General features: G+C 33.1%; 1 protein-coding gene across 1 annotated transcript in view; it reads right to left on the bottom strand.

Annotated features, from left to right (window-relative positions):
* The window catches only part of LOC129220704 (thyrotropin-releasing hormone receptor-like), a 95,982-nt gene that overhangs the window by 30,184 nt on the left and 40,205 nt on the right, over nt 1-25,593 (bottom strand). Inside the window, exon 2 of the mRNA XM_054855134.1 lies at nt 22,793-23,295. Within this exon, the coding sequence (XP_054711109.1) occupies nt 22,793-23,295 (503 nt within the window). The remainder of the gene's footprint in view (nt 1-22,792; nt 23,296-25,593) is intronic.

The following is a 25,593-nucleotide window of genomic DNA, read 5'->3' as shown; positions in this document are numbered from 1 at the left end:
AAAAACCCTTTTTTGTCAACTCAATTTGTTGCTGGTCCCCTAAATGAATATTAGTAGACGTAATTTTAATTGGAAAATGATAACCGGAGTATATACTTTTTATGTGCAAAAAAACTACAGAGCAATTGGTCTTTTATTTCTCGAGAAATTTGTAAAATTGTGAATTTTTCAAAGTTTTCCAGTACTTTTGGTGGTATGTTTATGTTTGTTTTTTGCTCCAAAATATTAGCTACTCCTTTCCTCTTGGAAAGTGCTGCATCTGTGTCGATAAGTAATTTATAATTTCATTTTCTTTTGAAATTTCCTCAGAAGAACCACTGAAATCTTCCTTCCCAAAGGTAGACCGAATTTGATTTCAATTCGAAAAATGAAATTGGAAGGAAACCCCTTCCTTTTTTAGTTCTTTTTAAATAGCTTATAGTTGGTTATGTTGCAACAAATAATTAATTCCCTTAGCTCATTCAGTTATGGAATTGTCATAGGCTTTTTTTAATTACTCCCTGAAGTTTTGATAAGTACATATGAGCGGCATAGCGACAGATGTGAAGTAAAATTACATTTTTCAACTTTTTTCTTTATATCTATCGATTAATATTATTGTGTAGTTTGTATAAGTAGCAGCGGCGTAGCGTAGATTTCTGCCGTCCGGGGCAGGCACAAAATTTGCCGCCCCTCTTACACTCTCCTGCTAAATGTCCCCCCACCCTCCACCTAAAAAACGACATTTTTAGTATTTTACAGAACGAAAACATGATTTTATTATCCAAAACAAGTTTTACATTTTAATATAATCTTAAGCCAACGCAATTTGCTTTCGATAGTACTTCTCGATGAAAAATCAAAATATCGGCTTCATTTCCATGAGTTCCATGTCCGAAAAAATGTGCACGTTAAAAAAAAACATAAATAAATAAAATAAAATGAATACAATTTTTAAAAAAATTATACATCTTGAAGCACCGTATGTTGCATATGAGCCGACTCCACAGACCTTTAGTGGCAAACCTTCCCAAATTATTTATACTTATTGAAGTTACGATCACACATATAGTGTCCGTTTTTCACGAGAAGGCACGTCGCCACAGAGTACCATTTTACGCGTCTCGTGAATCTTGATTGCGAAATACATAATTCGAATTCAAGATGTAAAATTTTTTTTATATCACTTTATTTGCGTCCTCGAACGTGTGCGTCTTCGTTTTTTTCTTCTATTTTTCCGCCCTCTAACCATCTGTGCACCTTCGTGTTTTTTTTTCTTTTTCTTTTCTTTATTTATTTATTTATTTTTTTATTTATTTATTTATTTATTTATTTTTTTTGCGCTCTTTGGTAGTCAAGGTTGGCGCCCTCTGGGGGGACTCATTCCGCCCCGAACTGCTTGTCGATTTTTGTGATATTTATAATTATCTTCAATGAGGTTGAACTCTCCCTTCTAGTCTTACTATATCAGCTAAAGTGATCATTACAACACATACATGTTAGTATCCAGTATTTCGTGCTCGTGGTTGAACGAGAAAAATTTCTTGAGACAAGTGCCGTTAAAAAAAAAAATAAAAAAAAATAAAAAAAACGTTTTTTAATTTTAATGTAGTGTTACAGAATTTGCCGCCCCTAGCATAGTGCCGCCCGGGGCGAGTACCCCCTTTGCCTCCCCCCTACGTTACTCCACTGATTCATAGCTCTCCCCCCCCCTTCAAGAAGCCACAAATTGTGTTTGCTCGCTGTAACAGAGATTTCGTAGCAATTTAATTCAAGCAATTTAACAGCAATTACATTGCGACTAAAAAATCATTTCGCTGAAACAGAAATTTTGTTTTATTAGTATTCGTTGTAACGTGATCTCACTATATGCAGTGCTGTAGTCGAGAAAAAATATTTTGAAGGGTGCGCCAAATAGAAAAGGTTAACATAACAATTTACATTACACTTGAATCGATTATTTCAGAAAGGGCATGTCACATTTTTTTTTTTTTTTTCAAAATCGATTTCGCTGTGGTTTTATTATGTAGAGAAATCGACTATTATAGCAGGGAAGTCTATACTTGTACAACAAAGCACTTTATTGAGGGGTCACATTTTTCGTTAGTGCAGAAAGGGCATAAGTCCCAGACTTATGTCCTTTCGTCACTTAACACGAATGACGGAATAGTAAGACGCACTGTGAATGTATGGCAAGATCACAGAACTAGATTTTTTTGGAGTAATACTTAGATCTAGCATTATTACGGTAATGGTAGGATCGTCGGTTAGGGGGGAGGGGATTCGAAAGCACGACCTGGATAGAGATAAGGCAGAAAACTATCAGAACGAAATTCGCTAATTTATCGGGGATTTTATTATTATCACTCTACCATCTATATTACCCAAAAAATCACGTGATTTACAAATCCGTTCTGGGGAATTGTGAATGCCTCATACAATTTTATTATTGTAAGGAATTCGTTAAAAAGTTGTGCGATACATTCTGATTGATGTAAAAGTTTGGATGTAAGTTCTAAAATGTGATACTTTTAACCACTTTTTTTTTAAATGAATGATTTGCCTTGAAAACATCAAAAACCATTCACAATTATCGGTCAATCACAATAATTTTCTATCTCTTTGTTTATTAAATTTAGGTCTCTGTGTCATATGTATTTGTAAGTACAAACCAGTTAGAAATGGCCTTAGACCATTGAGACAAGCTCTCCTGCTAAACACACGTGTGGTAGAAGATCCCCCAGGAACGACCCCCATGGATAAGAGCTATTGTGTATTGTGAATGTTCTCGCTCTTTCTACTCATGCCTTTCTTTCAACCTAGAATAAGTAGAAACTGAATTCCTTATCGATTTCAACATCGAGTGCAATAAGGTGCTTTTCATGTTTTCTCGAAAGATCCTGCATCCCACCCTTCCCCAAGAAAGCTATAGAAAAAATGCTAAAGAAAAAAAGCTGTCTCTTTTACAACAGAATTATTTCTATACTAATCTCACAACAGCAAAAAAAAATATATATATATTTTCTCTTAAAATTGGTTGGTTCTTAACCAACTAATTAATTTATAAATGAATTTCACATTTTTTATATTCCTCATTCAAGATCATTATAAAAGCCCAGGGATACATTAATAATATATATGTACACTCTCATAAATAATGAATAGTCTGCTTATGATTATGCCTTTATGTTACGACAACCTTCCAAACCAAAAACATAATTCTTGTAACGTTACACCTATTAATACTGGTAACCTTACACATTTCTTTTTACAGAGCACATATGCTTCACGGGCCGTAGATCAAGGGAGGATGCAGACAAGCATTTTAGGGGGAGGGGTGGTCATGCTGAAAAACATTCAGTTTTGGTTACGAAAAATTTCTGACACTGTTTGGGTGTCAATAAAATGTATCAAATCGGCAAAAAACATGGCATCTAGAACGGCACATTTTTTTTTTTCAAATTAATATCAGAAGCAATGAAAGGAAGGATTATTTCAAATATTTACTTAAACAAATAATTAATAGACTAAAAATTATGACAGATGACAACTTTATTCATGAAGCATCTGAACACAATGCGTATTGATATATTTTCATGATATGCTACATTCATCCATCTAACTCGTATGCAATTATTAAATTATGATCGCGTAAAATAATAATGAATGGATAATAGTGTCGATGGTTTAGGGGGGGTCATACCCCCATGACCATCCCCTGAAATCCGCCCTTGCCGTAGGCTGGGCACCACCACTGCGCTAACTTCTGAAGAAGATGAGGAAAAATAAAATAGATTTTGAATTAACTATTGAAATAAATTTGGGTTTCCCCGCACAGGTTCTAATATTTCCGTGATACCTTTCCGTCTTGCAAAATAATAGCAAATGAACTGATTTTAAAAAGCTCACAGACATGTTATCATCAGACTCAAAACTCCAGTTAAAGATACAATTCCCTTCAGGAAATCAGACAAATGATAATATGTGTACAATCTAAAGGACAATAAATCCTCTGCTTTGGATGATGCGTTACAGGTTTTCAAACACACATATGGAAATAAATATGCGACATATGTGTGTGTGTAATCTCTTAGTCAGAGCTTAGGAAGAATTATAAGTATATTATCAAACTTTGCCGCATTCAGTAGTTGTAAATTCACCCTATTTGGGATCGTCAATCTAGAATAGTCATAAAAAAAACTGAATGCAGTAAATATCTCATTGCCGGCACTTCCTTCACATTGATATCTAAAATTGATTAGCACGCCAGTGAAATGTACTTGTGCCCCGGCTAAATGGCGGTTGAGCTGTGATTCGACCGCCTCGGCCAGAAACAAATTATGTTGCAAATTTTCTTTTGCAATTTGATATATTTTTTTTTAATTCAAAATTGTACCTTTTGATATATCATAACAGAAATGTATGTTTGATTTTAAAATGTGTGTATTGATCCCTTCCCTTGGATCCAGAATTCATTCAACAATCAATAAAATGTTTATTTGCAATGTATTCTATTGAAAGTTACATTACATTAAGTTTAGTTTTTAAAAAAATTTCTGAGATTTAAAATGAAGCTATATAAATGTACTGCATTAAATATTCTTCAATGATTTCTAGTTTTAAAACTTATAACAATAGTGATGTTATTTATACATGAAAAGGTGGATAATGCGGTTAATGGGCATCAATAAAGAAAATTATTTTAAAATTATATTTTATTTAATAGGTATAGATACAATATTTCAGTTTTTTAAAAAGATGCATTAATCTGTCAATATATCTTTAGTGTGCACGTTAAATTGGCAGTTGTATAGATGTGTTTCAGTATTTTTGCAATCAGCATAGTTTTACAAATTTTTAAATTACATTCTGTAGGATTAGGTTTAAATGTTGTGGTAAATTATTTTAAGTTGTAAAAAGGCTAATTTGTTGTTTACTTTATAATTATTAGTTTTAAAATTGGATAAGAAACTTGGCGAAACTTGTACTCTTAATAAGAAACGTGTTGAACGGTCAGAGAAATTTCCTCACGAATGCAATGAAACTGGAAATGGATTCTAAAAGCAACATACGTCACGTTATCTATCTTCTCCGCCCTGCTGTCAGTCAAATTCAGGGGGCTTACACGAGTGCTTCAGTACTCAACAGAAAGAAAGTAGACAAACTGCTTTTGTGAGTGTAACATGTACAAGAGTGATTTTTACACTTTCACTTCTTTCTTTCGTTCCTTTGCTTATTTTCTTCAACGCTTTTAACAAAATTTCATAAAATTATCTGAACTTGTTCATTAAATGAGTTCTCCAAAATGAATCATTTAATAAACTTAAAATATGATTTGCTCTGAACTATAATCTGAAGCTAATAGATTATACTTGATTTATTTGTGTATTTTTAACATTATTATTATTTTTCACCCTCTTTTATTGACCTAAAAATTGACCTGTTTCGGATATGTAAAGTATTTTCATTAAAAAATAAATTTGAAAATTTAAAATAATTTTACATGAATGCCGCCGTAGCAAAAGAAAAAATAGCGAGACCGAAATAGAGACTTATCCAACTTTTGGATAAGTCTCTGTTTCGAAAATTATTGTCTGCAGAGAAAAAAAAATCATTTATGCATCATTCCATATCAGTCGCTTGAAAAACGCATCAACGGTGCTATACTGCATTATATTATATTCTATCATATAGTTTTTTGTTTTGCAGCTAGTTAAAAAAATTATGATTTTTTTTTACATTTACTTATAGCTCACCGCCAATCTCTGATGCAAATGTACTTCCATTACGATTAGTATTTAAATGCGGCATTAAATACTTTTCTATCATCTGGCTCCCCCCCTCCTTTCCCTCAGTAGTGACAAAGAGAGGGATGATCTCACAAGTGCGCCAAGATGTGCTCAAAATCTGTTCTCAAATTTGTCCCCAATCTATTCTTAAATGTGCGTCCAATCTCTGTTCAAATGAGTTTCCAAGTTTTAACTAAGCAAATATCTTGAGCAGAACACAATTGTTGCATTTTCTTTGTAACAAAACATAATTCGGAACATATTTTAGTTCACATCCCGTACACCAGATCCCATTTGAACACATTTTAGTACACATTTATGCAGCTGAAGCATCTTTTTATTATCTGTATTGAAGTACGGTATAACTTCGATTTGAGATTTCCCCAATTTAACGACGAATTTCACTGGTCCGGATTCGACTGCATTAAAAATCCATGCTCCTCGGTTTAACGATATCCTTGAATTAACGATAACTTTTTTTCTGTCCCTTGAAAATCGCGTACGTTTGGGGTTATGCTGTATTTCAAACGAGCTTCCAATATATGCATGCTTTCACTGACGGATAAGCGCAAGGCGTCATGCCCATAGTTACAGTACTGTTAAGATTGGCCTGTTGGTGATTCGAAATCAAAAGATTATGTACTGCAGAGAAAATTTATTGTTCCAACCAGTGTTGACTTTTAACCAAATCAGATTTCTTTTCTGCTAATCTAAAATTTAGTCGCGAAAAAGTAGGTATAAATCCAGAGAATACTAGATACGATCAGTAGAGCTAAGAGACGATGAATTTTCTGCTTGTTTCGGGCAAGACTTGATTCAAAATACTTGCTATAGATGGTAATTTGTATTTTTTATTTTTAACACGGTCAAGCTTTAAACTTAGTTGCTAATTTTATTATGTAACAAGAAAAGTTTATTATTATTATTATTATTATTTTCGCTTCTAAACATGAGTGTGTCGCTGACGCGAAACCAAAGCCGCCCCCCCCCCCCAAAAAAAATAGCTCAACTTAATACTTTTTCCTACCTCAATACGGGCGTTAAGTCAGTTTACGCAATTGGGGCGAGGTGGCGAATAAAAGGTACATAATATTAGCATGTCTTTAAAATTTCATTATTTAGGAGAAAAGTTTGCAAGCTTCAACTATACAATATTAGTTTCGGCCAAAAAACGAACTAATAATCATAATATAAAATATAGTTTTGTTTTATTTTTTGAACACATTGCATTATTTAAGTCTAATTAATTTGAAATTAGTATAACTTGAAACCTGAATTTCTCCAATACTTTTGCTGAAATTGTTTGTTATTATTATTATTATCATTATCATATATATTGTTTCTCAAACGCTTCTTTTTTTTTCGGTGGGAGCGCCATAACTTCATCAATACTTTATCAAACCAATTGAAGCATCATTTAAAAGATTTTACACCCCCTTCCCACGAAAACTTAAGAAACAATTCAAATTTTGGTTCTTTTGTCCAAAAACACCAGTTTTTTCTGTTTATTTTTATTTTTTTTTTTTTTATTACGCACTAGTTTACTTTTCAACGCGCCAGAGCAAATGCTATAATTTAAATCACCTATGAAGAGAGGAGAAAAGTGGAAATAGCTTCTTCATTGTAAGAAAATTCCTGAACGTCACAGGTTATTTCCGAGCAACATTTTAGAATTTAACGGGTTTCCACCAGTTTTCTGCGAAAATCAAGTTGTTCGGCGAAAAAAATTCCAGAATTGCTTCAAGTTGCAGGAATGCAAACTTCTTGCTGTTTTGAAAAAAATATCTTTAGCTACCAGTATCAAAATATACTTAGCGTTTTTATTAAATTTTTATTGAGCTTGATTATTGAGCCTTAAGTTCAACTATACGGTTTATCCAGATTGAGGGGATAAATCAGGGAGCTAACAAGCTAACATAAATAAGTTTTCTTAGAGAGTACCTGATTTCTTCCCTAAAACGTCATTGCCATCTATTGAGAAGGTTTCTGAATACTTCAGAAAAATTCCATGTTGATTTCGGTAAGGGTTAATGTCTTTTAGCGGGAAACTGTTGTGTTTTTTTTTCTCGATACGTTACTGCCAGAATTTAAGCACATTAGCTGCGCATTATTTTGTAGGAACGTTTCGGAATATTCTTCACGGTTTTAAAGTGCATAAATATTTAAAAGAAATTATAGGTTATGATTTTTTTAATCTAAATTTGAACTTCAAAACATTAAAATAATAAAATCATTTCTAATCATATACATAACTGTAAATCTGATATCGTCAAACTTTAAAACTTTTCATTGCTCAAAAACGTAATACCTCATAAGCGAAAACCAATGAAACAAAATAAGGGTTTTGTTTCCTTAAAAATGCTATTATATTGCTTGAACTCCATTGCAGCTAAATTTCCGTTATTACGAATAAAACTTTCGGTCCATTGAACTCTTTATACGAGTTAAAGATTACCATGAAAATTACTATAAAAGCATTTCTGCAAGATTTTTCCAAGCACACTCAAATTACAGAAATAATATTAGTTCTCAGTTCTGCAATAACTGAAGAATTAGGGGTGACAAATTTTACATTAAAGCTAAATCAATTTTGATTGCATAATTTATAAGACCTTTCAGAGATTTTTCTACATAATCAAACTTATTCAAATATTAAAATTGCCATTATAAATAATTGTAAAATGTTTATTTACTTTTATTCACAAACTTGCAAGAATTAAAAAAAAATAATAAAAAAAAATCCACATTGTACGAGTATTTCAAAAGAAACATGACAGTTGAAAATCATGCTCAAGTGATTCCTGACTGGGAGAAATTGACACGGAGGGTGGACAAAGGAGCGGTAGATGCTTTTAACGCCCCTACTGTTCGTCAATTCCTTCACCCTTCACTTCCCGCGAGGGGAAAAACTGCTGGTGTTCTGCAGGAAAGCCGAACGCTTCGAACGTAATATTACGTCGCTGCCGCTAATGACATATAAATTCGTTGACGTAATATTACGTCGCAGCCGCTTGAGTGGTTAAAATCAATAAGTGGGAAAATACGGTGATTAAAATAATATTTTAAATCACATTTAATTTTTAAAGTTCTTTAAATAATTAAACCGTAAGTATTTTTTACATTTATTACACTGTGAGACACAATTTTTCTGGAAATAATAAATGTTGTGTTGAGGCACAACTTTTCTCATATATTTTGCGGGGTTTATGAAAATCAGTACCACACCGGAAAAATAAGAGGAACCCAATCAAAATATGCATCACAAGTGAAACAAAAAAAAAAAAAAAAAAAAAAAAAAAATCGCATCATCTGAAAAAAAAGAAATAATTTAATCAAAATACGTGCTTATAAAATGCATAAAGCAGTAAGGATAACGGTTCTTATAAACAGCTCCATTATAGTTAAAGTAAAAAAATAGTCCCCAAAAAACACAGAACTTATTTTAAATAATGGTACAAAACTCCCGATTACCACAAAAACATGTCCCTATACGTAAATGGCCCTTTTCCCTTGCTCCCACGGTACAACAAAAAAAAAAAAAAAACTTTTTTTTTTAACTGATGCAACATGACTTCGCTATTTTTTAAGATTTTAATCGCTTCCGTTCTTCAAGCACATATGAAGAAACATCAGAAATATGTCCTATTCGTATGACTTCCAACCATACATATAACAACTATTAGTATTTTACGCAACGCGCAGCTTCAAAACTAATAAAAATGGAAGTGCGTTATAAGCAGGTGGGTCTTTAAAAAACAGCTGAATACGCCTAAAAAAGCAATTTCTATGGTTAAATAACTCCGCACTTACCTGCGAAAAAGCAATTAAAAAACACAGAAAAAGTGCTCTTAGCTTACTTTTGCGAAAGAAGCATGAATTAAAAAGTAATAATAAATATATATTTACAAGTCGACCTTACGGTGTCGAAAATTCAGATCGGGATGAAATTCAACAGATTAGTAGTTTCCTTTCAGAGTATCCACGCAGTAAAGTAATAAAGCGCACTAGCGAGAAGATTCCGAAAAAACAGGGTCTCAAGTTTTACACGCAGCTTATATATACTAGTAGAGATTTCTCGCCTGCAGCAGCTTGGTGACTATGTGGTCAGCGTACTGGATGCCCGTGCAATCCATCATGGGTTCGATACCTCTCGAAGAATTGTTTATACATAAATTTACAAAGTGACTGTTACAGCTAATTGAAATTTGGATTGAAGAAAATACTTTACTTTTAAATACGTAATGTATTTTTAATAGAGAAAATAGAGATACATTCAATCGATTATGAATTATAATTTGATTTACCACAGCAACACAATTAGAGTAGGACTTGTTAATGAATCTAAAAAATCTAACACTGTAGTTTTTATTTATCAATTATATGTTTATATGCAAATACATGCACCAGAACGCTAATTATCATAAGAACATGGAAAACAAAAATTGTTTTGACATCTTGCCCAATGCATTAATTAAGATTGTTTACAGGAGCAACCTTTCTGTAAAAGATTCGTAGGAAAACATACTTCATTAACATTCATTTAAATTTCTCTTTTGTCCGAAAGTTTGGAAGTATACCATGCATACCAAATGATTTTATTAAAAACTGGCGATGGACAGTTGATGTGGACGATTGTATTTTTATGCAGACTTCACGGGTATTTATTTTTCTATTATTTTCAACGAGATACGCACAATTTTATATACGCTATATTAGATTTTTTACCTGTCTATAAAAATCGACGTCGTTAGGTTGAAAAAGTGAGGTACACTTTGGTAAAAAAAAAAAAAAAAAATCCTTCAAGAGGTACCGAACCCGGGATGGATTGCACGGAAATCCAGTACGCTGACCACATAGCCACCGAGCTGCTTCTGGCAGAAATCTCTACTAGTATATAAGCTGCGCGTAAAACTTAGGCTGTTTTCTCGGAATGTTCTGGCTAGTGCGCTTTATTATTTTACTGTGTGGACGCTCTCAAGGGGTACCACTAATCTGCTGAATTTCTTCCCGATCTGAATTTCCGAGACCGTAAGGTCTCCTTGTTAGTGTAATAATTTGGCTCGAGTCACTTTTTTTGATTTGGCGGAAATGATTAATCTTTAATGGTTTGAGAGGATACATTTATTATTTTTATTTTTGTGATAAATATTGTAAAAGTATCTTGAACCTAAGACAATCACGAGAGAAATATGGATAATGTCAAAAAATCGATTTTGACGGACGGTTACTTTCCTGGGACAAGATTTTTTTTTGTTTAGTTGTTCGAATACGTTTAATATTTTGGTTACGATAGTATTCTATGGTGAAAGAATCATAGCTGTAACTTTTTGTTTTTATTCTCGTATTATTGATGAAATAATAAAAACCAAAAAGTTATCCGTTTTACACATTTTGTTTCAGAACTTAATCTGTCATAATTTCTGGAATAAATTATCATTATATGTGACGCAGAACAATTTTGTTTGCTGTCCAGTTTAATTAGTACTGAAGTAGCAAGCTGTAATAACAGAATTGAAAGTACACTTTCCAATCCGCAATATTAAGCGCCGAAATAACCAAATGTGAGACAGAATTAGCTAAAGCACCTTCAGTGTGATGTAGATAATTAGGAAAATCCTTCGTCCAAGTAGCTAAAACCAACAGTAACTGCCCTCGTTTATTTGTGATAAGGTAATGACTTAATACTCTCCTCAACAATCTAAATGAACGCCATTGGAACTAACTGCTCGAGATGCACGAGAAATTTCTAGCCACATGCAGCTCAACAGTAGATGAAATGTTATGTGAACACCAGTAAAAACTATTCATATCATTTCTTTGAAAATAATACAAATCGAATCCGACTGTTTTGGATATTTTTTTCATCACTTTTAATGATAAGTACCGATTAATCACAAATTTTTATTGATTTTTCTCACATTCAAATTTTTATTGACTTCTTATGGATTTAAATTCTCAATTACGAAGTGTCAATGGTTTTTACATAATTAAGGGGTTTTTTTGGGAGGAGGAGGGGGGGGGGCAGTAAGGGATAATAAGAACGCCCAACATCGCAACACTACGGCTTTAAATTTAATTCAAAATCATACTGATATGGAACAATCAAATGAAGTAACAGTTAATTTAAACCTTTTACATAAGAATAATTAGAGCAGTACAACTTGCCAAAAATAATCCGCTTGATTTGTTGTTTTTTTAATCTGATAATATTTTAAAGAAATCTAAGCGGACAGTATTATTTGAGTGCTTAGTTAGTCCTTTAAATTCTACTGTTAGCAACCAGGGTGGGTTTTGTTCTTTTTCTCTTATCGAAAGCTTGAATTGTTGAATGTCACATTTGGATTAATGGTCAATTTTTTTCTTAAAATTTCAGATAGAACAACAGTTTGAGAATGATTCTTGCATTTTATGCTCGTTCTGTAACTGCAACATTTCTTTCTGATTTGAGAAATAGAAAATATGTAGATATAACTGGCTAAAAAATCAGCTTTTAGTACTTTTTCATAATTTTTTTAGAGCCCTTCTTTTTTTGTACATTTATTTGTGTTTGCTTCATATGCTTTTCAGTTTGGTGATAGTCGACAGCATTTCGGTGGTGATGTTACTTGGTTGCTTGACGATTGAATAAATGAACCTTAAATACTCACTCACCGGGAAAACTATCAGTAGTAAGCAAAATGGTTATGAAGATCATTTTTTCACACTTACTTTTTAGCATTAAATATTTTGGAATGAGTAAAATGGAATACTACACCACTTTAGAGAGAAAAAAGAGTACCCGATGCCTATTTTTCTGCCGACAGCATTTTTTGCCAAAATATCCATCGTCCTTATAAACAAACACATGATTTGGTACTGGAACATTTAAAACCTCCACTTACTTAAAAATAAGAGCTAACAACCACTTCTTACTAAATTATTCATGAAGCAATTTTTCAAGTGAGTTTTTTAAGTTTTCTTATCATTTAAGCATCGTTTTGGGTTTTTATTTAATTGAGATAAAATCTAAAATATTTTTAAGTCGCTCATTAGTGTCGAAACATTCCGTTAAAAATCATAATACGAAATAAAACAATATTAGCTACTTTTGCTAACGTTTCAAAGAGAAAAAATATTTTTTATTTGTATAGAAAGATAATCCTAATGGGAACATAGAGGAACAGAAGAATACTAATGATTACAAAGAAAGTTTCAGTAATTCAAGTATCCAACATTGCGAAAAACGTAAGTTTTTGGCAAAGAATCAGATATATAGAGAGTTAGAGCTTGTCATATAGTGGTGTCAGAGTTATAAGGACAGCAGATAATTGCTCAGAAAATAAATTACTTCCGAAATAAATCAGTGAAGTTTATGCATAAAGTGCTTTTTTTATGCTAGAAATCATTGTGCATTTGAAAGTACTAAAGATAAGTGTTTTGCCGTGATTAATAAAGAAATAATTTTGTTAAAACTGGATAAAATGATAAGGACAACAAGCATTTTGCCCTGAAAAACCCTTATAATCAATTACAGCTCCCCTTTTTTTCAATCACTTTATGAGTCCTGATGTCATGGAAGCTGAAGAAGGTACTTGGAAATTTTTATCCTGGCCTTTTCGATGGATAAAATTAGTTCTTTCTTGTTTCCATATTGAATTTTTTTTTTCATACTTCAGGTGTTATAATGCCTTACAAAACTTCCATTAAACTTCAATCGAGTCTTTTGTCCAATAAGTACAGTAATTTCACAAAATAAGAATCAAGCAATGATTATGAGAATTGAGAAACACGTAATTAGGCATTATCCTGCTGGCACAAATTGTTTAAAATCGTAATTAATGGAATTTTTGGTTTAAACAATATTGCTCAGTATATCAACATTGCTTTCAAAACTCGTTCTGCCTTCACAAAAAATATTGGAGCAGTTTCCGTACCATTACTGAGCCGCTTCCAAATATTGTACGCTTTGAACTTTTTTTTCCTTCTCAGTGATCGCACCAGAAGTAGCAAACGCCATGTATTCCGTCCTAATTAAACGTTTTCTTATCATAAAATATTACACTATCATCATCTACTTTACCCATAACAACGCATTTTTGGCACACTCAACCCTTGGTCTTTTATAAACTATTTTAAGATTCGGTCTTGACATTAATTTCACATCATGAAACTTTTTCTCTTTTTGTAAAACATGTTGATCAGCTTGAGAACTGCATTATAACTTGAACTCCCATCTAATATCTCTTGGTGTTTGATTTTTCGAGCAAGCTCGTCTTATCATGCGTTTCACACGTACAGAAACATAAGATTTAATATCTGTTCGCCTTTGTGGTCCTTATTTGCTGGAGTTTTTTAGAAAGCTCTAAATCAAAATGACCGATCTGCACCTTTTCAGATTTGTTGTTATTTGACGTACAATAAAGTTAAGTGACATAAAGTTTTTCAAGCAATAACTTTCCTTTTATGAAATTCTTTAAGTTTAGTACCTAACGGCATGACTGAAAAAATAGAATGACGTCTCCAATCGCTTACCAAGCATTGATATCTTTATGTAGTGCTCTGTACAGCACAAAAAACAAGCAATTTTTGCTTTTTAAAATGCACAAATCGTACTCTTCTCATAACTTTGTTCATATGGCACAGATGTCTAACTTTAATTTTTATTCCATGAAAACAAAATTCCTATGTATTTGCAATAAAAGCATTATTTTTAAGGATTCTGTTTCTGTTATAAAAATTGCATAACTTTCCGACCAAACAGTCATGATTCAGGGATTTATCTTTTGTCCTAATAATTCTGGTCAGCGCTATATGTAATATGGTATTACATGCCAATGATCATTCAATATTTGTTACTTGAAATCAAAGAATACTAAATAGAAATAGGAATTTAATCATTTCGTGTGTATCAAGTAAGTAAATTCTTTAAATTCATATTTTGCTTTGTACTTGCTTAGTATAAACACAAAATGAAAAAAAGGGAAAAAAAATAGTTTTCAAGTGAAAACAATAATCTAAGGATGTTATGAAAAACTTTTAAACTCGTCAATCAAACTATACGAAATACAAAATTTAATTGTGTTTAAGAAAATAAGAAAATGCATATTATGAAAATACAATATTTAATAAGCACTTATAAAAAAAATCCTTACTGCAATTTGCTAATCTGTTTGTTTCTAACATTTCAAAACTAAAAGCACTATTTACATCTCCGTAATATGAATTGAACCGTCTACTACTCATTTCACCGTATTAACAAAAAGAAAAAAAAATACTTTTCTTTTATTCCTTTTTTTTTCTTGATAAAATAAATTTTTCAAACTTACATAAACCACTTTTGAAAATATCATTTTTGTTTTCACCCCATTATGTGCGAGCACATAATCACTTCCCAAAGTATTTGCAAAGGAATATTTTCGCCGAAATCTCTCATTTATCTCTATTCTTTTCGAGATAAATGTATTTCTTACTCAGAAGCTCCTATTTCTATTCCGTGAAATGTGATATTTAATCCCTCTTTTAAGGCCAAATCCTATTTAAAACACATTACTGTTTCTGACAGAATATCCAAACAAAAGCAACGTCTTTTGCAATCCCTAATGTTCTTTTTAAACGAATTACCAATAAGAAAATAAGGCACTTGTTTTCATAAATTCTGTTTCTTCTCTTTTCTTGATTTAAATTCAATACGAATATGTTTTGGTTGGGATCTTTATATAAATATTTGCATTATCTTTATCTAGATGAGATGTGATAATTAATGCGTAATCATATTTTTTATTGTGCAGTATATTTCTTAGTTGCACTGAGACTTTTTTTTCAAAAAGTATTGCACCGTTTTACAGTGCAGTTTTGAGTTGCATCGTTCATTAATTATAACATTTTCTGAATATGAATGAAAAGATTGGACTTATAGAAATGTTAGTTTATGTTATTTCTTTTTGCATTTAATTTTATTAGGTATTTTGTTAGGAAATCTTTATAAATGAAATGACATCCAAACATGACAAAGTAGGAACCAAAGTTTTGTACGATTTTTTCAAAATAACAATAATAATAATCTAAAAATGTGACAGCAAAGGTGAGTATTACGCAACTGCTAAAACTCAATAATTTAGCACTGAGATTAAAAATGAGCATCTAGTTTATGAAAAACCTATTCTTTTGAAAAATTTGACCTTAAATATCTTTTCCAGGCTCAGACTTTTTCAATGAGGCAATAGAAGCTCAATATTTTCCTTGCTGGCACAATAAACGGTGGCAGAAACTGAAGCTTACAGCAGCGGGACAAAAAGTTTTGATACGCTGCTGTTAGTTACAACTATTGCGCCGCCTGGCTTTGCACGCTCTACCTCTTAAATGAAAGTCATTTCAAGTGACGAGTGCTCAACAATTATGCTTAAACTAGCTTTTACCCGCGGCTTCCCTCAGGTTGATATAGATCTTTTAAATCGATTCAGGTTAATAGCCAATACAGGCAGGGGTCAAATAATTACTGAAAATTGGTCTGTCCCCAGTTTCGTCGACATGTCAAACTCCCCCCTTAATGTATCAAAGGGTTTGATTAAAACTGAAAACTGGGGGGGGGGGATTAAATGTCTTAGAAACTAGGGAGACATTCTAAAAATTTCACAATATAAATCAGGAGTAATAATGAAGTTAGTAAGGGTAATTCTTAAAAATTCTAATTCGAGTCAACTATTCTTAAATAAGGTCAAACATGTCCCTTATAATCCCGAACCCCGTCCAATGGTGTCCAGCGCTACGCCGGCTTTCTAAGTTATTGCATATGCTTCTTGCTGGAGAAATGAACGGAGCTCAGTTGGCGCATGTCCCTCCTGAATAAATAAGGAAAAATACGCTTAAAATGGCAATCGTCATAAAATAGGGTCAACAGTCACTACAAATACTGATTTTCTAATAATGTCCCTTTAGAGTGAAAACATCAATTCTTTAGAACCGCCATCAGAAGGAAATCAACTGTTTCTAAATAACGTCAACGGTCCTGTTAGAGATACCAAAAAGTTCAGAGTAAAAATATACCCCTAAAATCAGAGTAAGCACAAAAGTTTTTTTTTTTTATTATTTTTTAAAGTCCCTATTTCGATGAGGACAACAGTGCAAAAAACTTACCATTTCGGAACGAGAAACATTCCCTTTAGTTTCTATTAAAATGGTGATATCAGCGATTTTAAACAACATCGACCTCCTTCTAAAAATCTCCGCCATGATTAACTCTAAAAATCTTCATCAATAAAAGGTCAGATAGCATAAAAAACAAATTAAAAAAAAAAAAGAACAATATTCCCCATTGTTGTCATTAAAATATGGACAGCAATTCCAGAACATCCTAATTAGCATCATTAATCTTTAAAAAAACACACACAAAAAAGAAAAATGAAAATTAAACGTTTCATAAAAAATAATTCGACGATGCGCTAATGCAATCGCCTGGCGAGACTGGAGATAAAAAAAATGGATTTGACGGATTAATTTGCATATTAATAGTAGCTTTAATGCTATTGGAGCGTGTTGTTTTACTAATGTGGCGGATTGATTTTAACTTCAATACCTTATATTAGTTAATGATTTCTTAACCAAAATTAATTTGGCGGAATTTTTACATTTTAATGCAACTTTTGTAATTGCTGCAGTGCCAAGATTTTTGAACATTCATCACGACCACGTTATCGTAACAGTGTTCAATAAGTGTTCATCAAATAAGTTCTAAAAATCATTTTATTCAATTTTCTTTTTTATTTTGGCAACTGAAACAGCTTTAAAATGCAAAGTAATAAATCAAAATCCATTATTTATCGCAAAAGGACAACATTACCATACATTTGCCAGAGAATGGCCAAGTTTATGAAACTGCGTAAAATTTTTGCTTAATCTTATTTATAAGATTTGATTTTTAGTTCCGAACAGAAGATGGTATAGTTTAAGAAAATGTCCTGCACGTATTTGGCCGTTCCTGGCGATAAATAAATCTTTCTTCAACGATAATTAGGGGAAGGGGGACAGGCTCGATGGCATTTTTTATTTAATCTCCAGATTATTGTACATTTTATCGAATGTTTTAAGCTTGTCTTCTTGCGACTATTGAAATCCATCGAAAGTTTTAAAAAATCTTTACCAAACTGTTTCTTTTTGAGAATGTATTTCGATATTTGAGATTTTGCGAATCAAGCGCAATGATTATTTTTTGATGCATTGATGATTAGTGTCAAAACACTTCACGAAAATTGGAAACATTTCTAAGAGTTTTTGAAATCTTCCTGCCGAAGGTTGACTGAGTAATCCGTAAGAGCCTAGAGTAAAAGGTGTTGATAAATTCTGCCGTGGGCAGGTAAACGGCAGTAACTACAGGTTTTTCGATTTTCATTTTTTTTTTTTTTTTTTACATTTTTGATATTTATATTGCAATAGTTTATGGTGCAAACATGTTTATTTCGTTGCCGCAGAAAAAAAAGCATTTTTTTAAAAATCAGAGGTAAATAGCTGTAACTGCTTTTATCGCAACATTGTGCGGAAAGTCGGCAGTATGTACTTACTGCTCTTTCGCAGCCTACGGCAGAACGGAAACTTTCTCCCGTGGACAGGCAAACGGCAGGAACTGCAAATTTTTTTATTTTCATTTACTTGCATTTTTGAAATTTTTTACCCATAACCGTTCTGCTGTGGGAAGGTAACTGCAAAATTTTCATCTTGTTTTTTTTTTTTTTTTTTTGCATTTCCGAAATTTATATTACTTTAGTTTTATGGTGCAAACATGTTTATTTGCTTTCCGCTAGATAAAAGCTTTTTTTTTTTTTTATCAGTGCCGTTTAGCAGTAACTGATATTATCGCTACATTCAGCTGGTAATCAGGAGTATGTATTTACTAATCTATACCTGCCCATAACCATTGCCCGAAGATCGGGACATAAATGAATCGCTGCCAAAACTTGCACCAGGACGCCAAAACCGTTTTCACGATTTTTGTTTTGAAACTCAACTAAGCGCAATCAATAGCACCCCGATTGGAAGTCATTATGTGACCTCTCAAAAATTTCCTTTATTCGGCAAATTTAGAGAAAATATTGCATTTTTTAAAATGATTCCGAGTCGCTTCTCATTAGAAGTAGGTATGCGTGCCTGGTCGCATTTTATCATTCGGCGAAATTGGAGAGAGTCTTAAAACCATTACTTAGAAAAATAACCATGCTTTATTTCAAATAAAGTCGAAGAAAACGTTTTGTATTTTCACAGGCCTCAGACATTTTTTAAAAAAATTGTTCTTTGATTCTTCATATTCGTGATCTAAAAACAATATAACAAAATCAATTCTTGCTTAAAATCGAGTTATAAAAGATAACATACGAGCAAACACAAGTAATACTCGGCAGACGATAAATATACATGTAGCAACAGAACGATTTTGTTCCATTTGTTTAGTCGCAGACGATATTTTTCATAATTTTAACACTAAGCTGTTGCACTTTTAGTTGTTCGATTATAGCCATTATTAACATACGAAGCATTTCTTTTGCGTACATTTTCATAGATATTTATTGCTTTACTGCAAAGTGCGGAACATTAAGCGATTTGTCGTAATTTTTAAAAATGCCTAAAGAATTGTCCAGTTGCGAAGTGACAACACAGAAACATAAAAGAGTTTTCGACAATGCTGCAAGCTATCAATACTAGCCTTGTCGACTATTCGTTGTCGGAGGAATTGGATCAAGATCATTCATCCAATCCATCCTCTGCTCGAAATTCCATGCAAAATGCTGAAGTTCTTCATCCAGCGAAGACAGCAAATTATGTTGCCCCTTGTCTAAGACAGCCTACAAAAATACGGCGTAGAACTCAGGCTCAACGCATTGCTCGAGATGCGTAAAAAGGAAAAAAAAATAGGAACAAAAAATTAATTTAAATTTTGACATCTTGAATTCAAATTATGTTTTTCCCAATCACGAGTGTGTGTATGTAGGCGTGTGTGTTTGTGTGTTGGAGGTATGTGTGTTTGTGTGTAGGGGGTATGTGTATGTGTGTGTAGGCATGTGTGTTTGTGTCTGTGTGCTGGCACAAGTGTGTGGGTAGTTGTGTGTATGAATGTGTGTGCGTGGGGGCGGGGTATGTGTATGTGTGTAGGCATATGTGTTTGTGTCTGTGAGCAGGCATGAATGTGTGGGTAGTTGTGTGTATGTTTTTGTGTGTGTGTGTATGTGTAGATGTCTGTATGTATGCGTGTGTGTATGTGTTTGTGTATGTGTGTAGGTGTATGTGTATGTGTGTGTATGTGATTACGATTATTACTTTTTATTATGTGTGTGCTTACCTAGTTATTGTCTCAGAAATTACCGACGGAGAACAGTCATCTTTTCATTACTTTTGGGGATTGAATAATTTTACTAAGACAACATCATTTGTAAAACAAAGGATCAAACTTTCGGTCACTTCAAAACTTTTTGGTTACATTCCATTGCTCTTAACATTCACTCCTTCTGCTATCGGATCAACGGCTATCTTTAGAAAGAAATGAGCTCAGATTCCATAAAATTTTCCACATTCAACAATATTTGTAACAATGTAGGTGCATTTGGTGAACCTTTTTCTAAACCACATACAACTTTTTATTCCTCTTCATCTTCCATAATGAAGGCCATGTAACTGAGCCTTGATGAATTGAGTTCGCAATCTCTTTATTTATCTGCTGCCGAAGATTCCAGGTTTTTTCTTGTGTTTTTCCTGTTTAGAGTTTTAATTTTAGTTATTCTTTACCTTTCCAAATCTCTCGGCGGATTTTTTCAAGTTTTTACGCTGGGTCAAAGTAGGTCGTAATTTTTAGGTAAAGAGATATGTTGTCATTGTCACTTTAAAAAAAAAAAAAAAAACACACAGAAATGAGATTTACAACTATACTACGGTATAGAGTATTATATAGTGCTTGCAAATAAGTACTTGAAAAACTCTTGGCTGATGTATAACTGCTTCTTCACATGTTAGCACAAGGAATGCAGAACCTCTAGTGCTGCTTCTTGATCAGAGCTATATAACTGCTTGGTATACATAATTGAGTGCTTGGGAATGCTCTCCAATGGAATCTGTCAAAATATGTTTAAAAAAAATTGCTCCCTGAAGGTTGACAGAGGACGCTGTACCTTCTTATCCGTTTGGGCGAAAGAAGGACCCAAAGGCCAGAGTAGCCGCGTTTACGGTACCTGATTCGAAGGTCAGTTTACTGGTTCAAAAATACATGTAAAAAAAAAATCCTCCTAGATACCAGGAAACCCCTCAATACTTTTACTCTTGTGGATAGCAATATACTGTAAGAATTTTAGCTTTCTATTTCAAGTGAAAGAGAGTGCTCAACCCCCTCTCCCAAACTTCCATCGTATGGGGCGGGAGGTTAAAAAATACATTGAACTGAAAAAACAGTGCTACACATTATAATATACACTATTAATATGCATATAAAGGGTGTCCCAAAATAGACGCAAGATTTGAATTTGCCGCCATTTTTGCAATAAATTGTGGGCAATCTTGATAAAAGAACAATTTGGCAGCTGAGGGTCTAGGGTTATTACAAATGGAGCGTTTTCGATTCTATAATGCGTTTTCATTATCGAACAATTATTTGAAAAATAACGAAAGTTTGGGCGGGTGAAGCAGTTTACTGTTATTGGCGCTCGATATCGCAATTAGGTAATGCGCAGGTGGTTGTGGGATTGCTGACATAGACGTTTGACTTCAAATAACCCCACAGGGAGAAGTCTAATGATGTAAAATCACACGATCTAGGGTACAATTCATGTTACCGAAACGAGAGAGTACACGAACAGGAAATTCCTCATGCAGTGATTGAATTGTTTCGCTGGCTGTATAATAGCATAACACTCCATTTTTACTAACCCTAAATTCCCAGCTGTCAAATTTTTCTTTTTCCGTGGCTGCCAACAATTTACATCAAAAATTGTGGCAAATTCAAATCTTGCGTTAATTTTGGGACACCCCTTTACATTGCAATAAAATAATCATTTAAAAGAAAACAGCTGGGAAAATTAAATTTTTCTTACTTTTTGGCATTTTCTATGCTACGGCTAATGTTAAATTGAGGGGTCGTGGAATACCGTCTTAAAATTTGAGTAAGAAGTTAAAATTTGTACAGCATAATACTATTAGTAAGCGTAAAAAAAATAGGGGGTGCCCTGGGCTCTAGCTGAAAAAAAGTGTTTTTGAACCACCCTAACATATATGCATACATACATACATAGATTATTGCGCTCAGTTTTTAATTGTTTAAGATAATAGAAAAAAAAAAACTCCAAAAATACTGCCTAAATCAATGAGTCTCAAATAATAATCTTTACGGCAAATCTTCCCGAATAAATTGAACGCTCCATTACCTCCATTAATGCAACTAAAACCCTTAAATATATTCTACTGGCATTACAAAAGAAAAGGCGAAAAAATAATCAAAAGAGTAAAATTTTACCTCAAAGCAAAAGCAAGTATTTGCTCACAATCGAGGGAAAGAATGTCAACATATAAAAATGATTTTATTCACGTTAATTTAAATTGAGCTCGTTGGCAAACGATTAATTTCCGATTCGATATTTATGTTCCGTTATGCTTAAAACTGCTTATAACGTTTTTCCCGGCCTTGGTTTTTTTGAAATTCGAAGAAAGTAAATCCATTTAAGGGGTATTTTTCGTGAGCTGTTGAATAAGATTTAAATCAAGAAAATCGGATGATTATTTCGGATCGAAAGTGTCATTTAATGTCTTTTCAGGGCCCTAAAATTAAAGTTTAAACGGTTCAGCTCTTTTCTGGCGTTCGAAAAGCCCCTACGTCCCTTCTCGGGTGCCAGAGTAACTCAATGCCAAATTTGGCCGAGATGCGACGTAAACGTAGATTTACGTCGCCATATATATATACGTCGCCGTATAGGGGTCATGCATAGTTATTGCACTAAGTGCATACTTACATATGTATACATGTTTTGTTTATATATATATTACTACAAATTTGAAAAAAGTGAAGAAAAGCAGGATTTTACCTGTACTCGAGCGTTGGTGCTACTATTGGTCTTTTTAGAATCTCCTATACATACATTGGCCGTTGAGCAATTTTTCTTTCCTGGCGTCTTTGGAATTTCATTGGAGAACAGAATTCTCGCAATCAATCCATACAGAACGCAAGACAATAGCAATGGCAGTATGTAGAACAATACCAGATCTGCAAAGAAGTATCCTACGTAGTGCTTTCTCGAAAGCGCAAAAGTACACGTCTCCTTGTCCTGGTGACCTTTGTAGTATATGGGCTGTATCTTCGTAAGAAAAAGCCAAGGACTACAGTAAAAACAGGCAAAGATCCAGACACCGATGATGATTTTCTTGGCTCTGCTCACCGTGCACATAAATTGGGCTTTCATTGGATGACAAATGGCAATGTACCGCTCCACCGTGAAGGCTGTTATTGAAAGTGACGAGGCATTAATTCCTAAATATTGAAGAAATATAAATATTGCACAGCCCCAACGACCCCATACCCATTCGTCACCTGCAAGAAAAAGTGGGATAATTAACAGAAATATTTCAAAACAATAATAATAAATAAAACTAGATTATAAGAGTAACTCAAGTAGTATTGATTATCTAACATAAACAGTCACAGTTATGACAGTCATTTAATTTTTATGACAGTCACAATATGACAGTTGAAGCTAAGGCGGTAAGTAGGGAGCGAAATAATGCTTGTGTGAACACAACTGTTAAACACAACAAATAGTAACAAAGTTAGAAAAGTGAGGGAGCAACTAAAAACAAATATAAATGACAAAACTTGGGAGGTTTTTTATGAAACGAAAATTGTAGCTGCTCTTCCAGAGCGCACTTTAAGAAATATTTCTCCCGAAGCAAAAATCAAAGTGGTTAGTGTTCAGGAGTTAAAAGAATTAACTAATGAATAAAAATAAAGTTAAAGATAAAATCAACTAAGGAAAATTTCACTATTAATTGAACGGAAAGTAGCAAATGGGGTCGTTTCCAAAATTTAAAAGTATTTTTTCTGAAAGAACATGTTTAAAAACATAAAATCTAACTATTTTTAAATAATATCTTTAAGTTTAATATTAAAAAAAATACTTAAATAGGTGTTCTTTCATCGTTTAACGCTTTGCCGATGACATCACAAAGATGAAATGCCATTCAGTGTTGCCATTCACGGTTCAAAACATTTAATTCGCATCTTTACTCACGTGTATTGGCAACGATATGGTTGATAGCAAGCGTAGAGTGCAATTGTAATTCGCTTCTTGATTATCATAACGTGGAAATGCGGTAGAAAGATGCGCCATAGTGCATCATTTGTGACGACATAAACACCACGCCTTGTTTGAATAATCGGACATTTAAAAAAAATAATTAAAAAAGAAGTTTTGGGAAGATGAACGTATTTTCTGAGTGAATGTTTTTTTTTTTTTTGCTTATTCTATCAATTTTAGTGAGACAAAAAGTACTACTTTTGACTGAAGGACACAACCCCATTCCAGTTCTCAAAACAGACAGTCGAGACTTAGCTTAGTTTATATAGGTTCTTAATTAATGAGTAATTGCATTTGTGTCGCATATAACACCATTACGTGAGCGTCATTTGTGCCTATATTTAATAACTTCCGCTCCATTCATGTAGACGATGAAGGGAGCTTACATTGACGTTAAATTGAATTAAAGTCAGATCTGTATTGACCGTGGACACATTATATTTAGTGAAAAATATCGTTCACGACTGAATAATATCCTGGGAACATGAGGATCTAGTCATAATACTAGTACGTCATATTTGCGAGCGCCAAACAATTTGGTGACTCGTAGGCTGGAGTATGGGAGGGAAGCACCTCATGTCAAATCTCCCTTTTAGCTTCTTTTGGCAATTAAAAATGTCACGAGTTGTATGCCGAACACTACACTGTAAAAACGATTCAGAAACGTTCCTGGAAAATAATGAGCAGCTGATGTGCCCAATTTTTAACAGTAACATGTATTGCAAAATCCTGGAAAGTTTTCCGCTAAAATTCAGCAACCTTCCTGATATTATCCTGGAAGCCTCCTGAAAAATTCAGAAATATTCCCGTTAAAAGCCAGTTGTATCTTTGGAAAATTGGAATAAACTTAGGAAAGTATTATGTAATAGCCTGGCATCTTCCTGATTTATCAAGGAAGTTCCAAGAGTATTATTGCAAACATGGCCAAAACTAAGCCAGAATTGCAAGTGAGTAACGAGAATCTTGCTCACCTGCAATTCTCCCTAAGTAACGTAGTCCATACTTATTCGATCCCTTTGGGAGCTTAATTAGTATGGACGGGCTGTAATTGTGGATACACGTTATAAATACGCTCAGTTAATCTTTAAACTGGGAGCTAAAAATAGTTTTCACTACAGTGAAATGTCTGCATTCGTGCTACTTGTAGCATTTCAGGAAACTTTTTGACAATGATACCCGATTTTTCCAGGAAGTGGATAAAAACCATTAAAATCCCGAAATGTAACACGGAAATACCCAGTAACCTTTAGGAATGTTTTTAAAGTGTGGTTTAAAACTGAAATAATCTTAGTTTGGAAGGATTTTGATTTTTAATCTGATGGGAGCCGCTGACCCTATAACCAGCAAGAACCATTTAAAGTTATAAATAATTTTGTTTATGTGTTAATAGATGTTTTGTTACTTTAATGCTAGATTTTTTTTTTTTTTTTTTTGAGATTCGACTATCAATATGATTTAAGGAGCATATAGTATAGCAATTGTAACCTGCAAAGTTTGAAGTATCTGATTGCTTCACCCCAAAAGAATTTGCACAA

The sequence above is a fragment of the Uloborus diversus genome, chromosome 4 (genome assembly GCF_026930045.1).
Source record: "Uloborus diversus isolate 005 chromosome 4, Udiv.v.3.1, whole genome shotgun sequence".
In the NCBI taxonomy this organism is placed as follows: Eukaryota; Metazoa; Arthropoda; class Arachnida; order Araneae; family Uloboridae; genus Uloborus; species Uloborus diversus.
The sequence above is the reverse complement of the archived record's forward strand: the minus strand, read 5'-3'. Positions and strand labels throughout refer to the sequence as shown.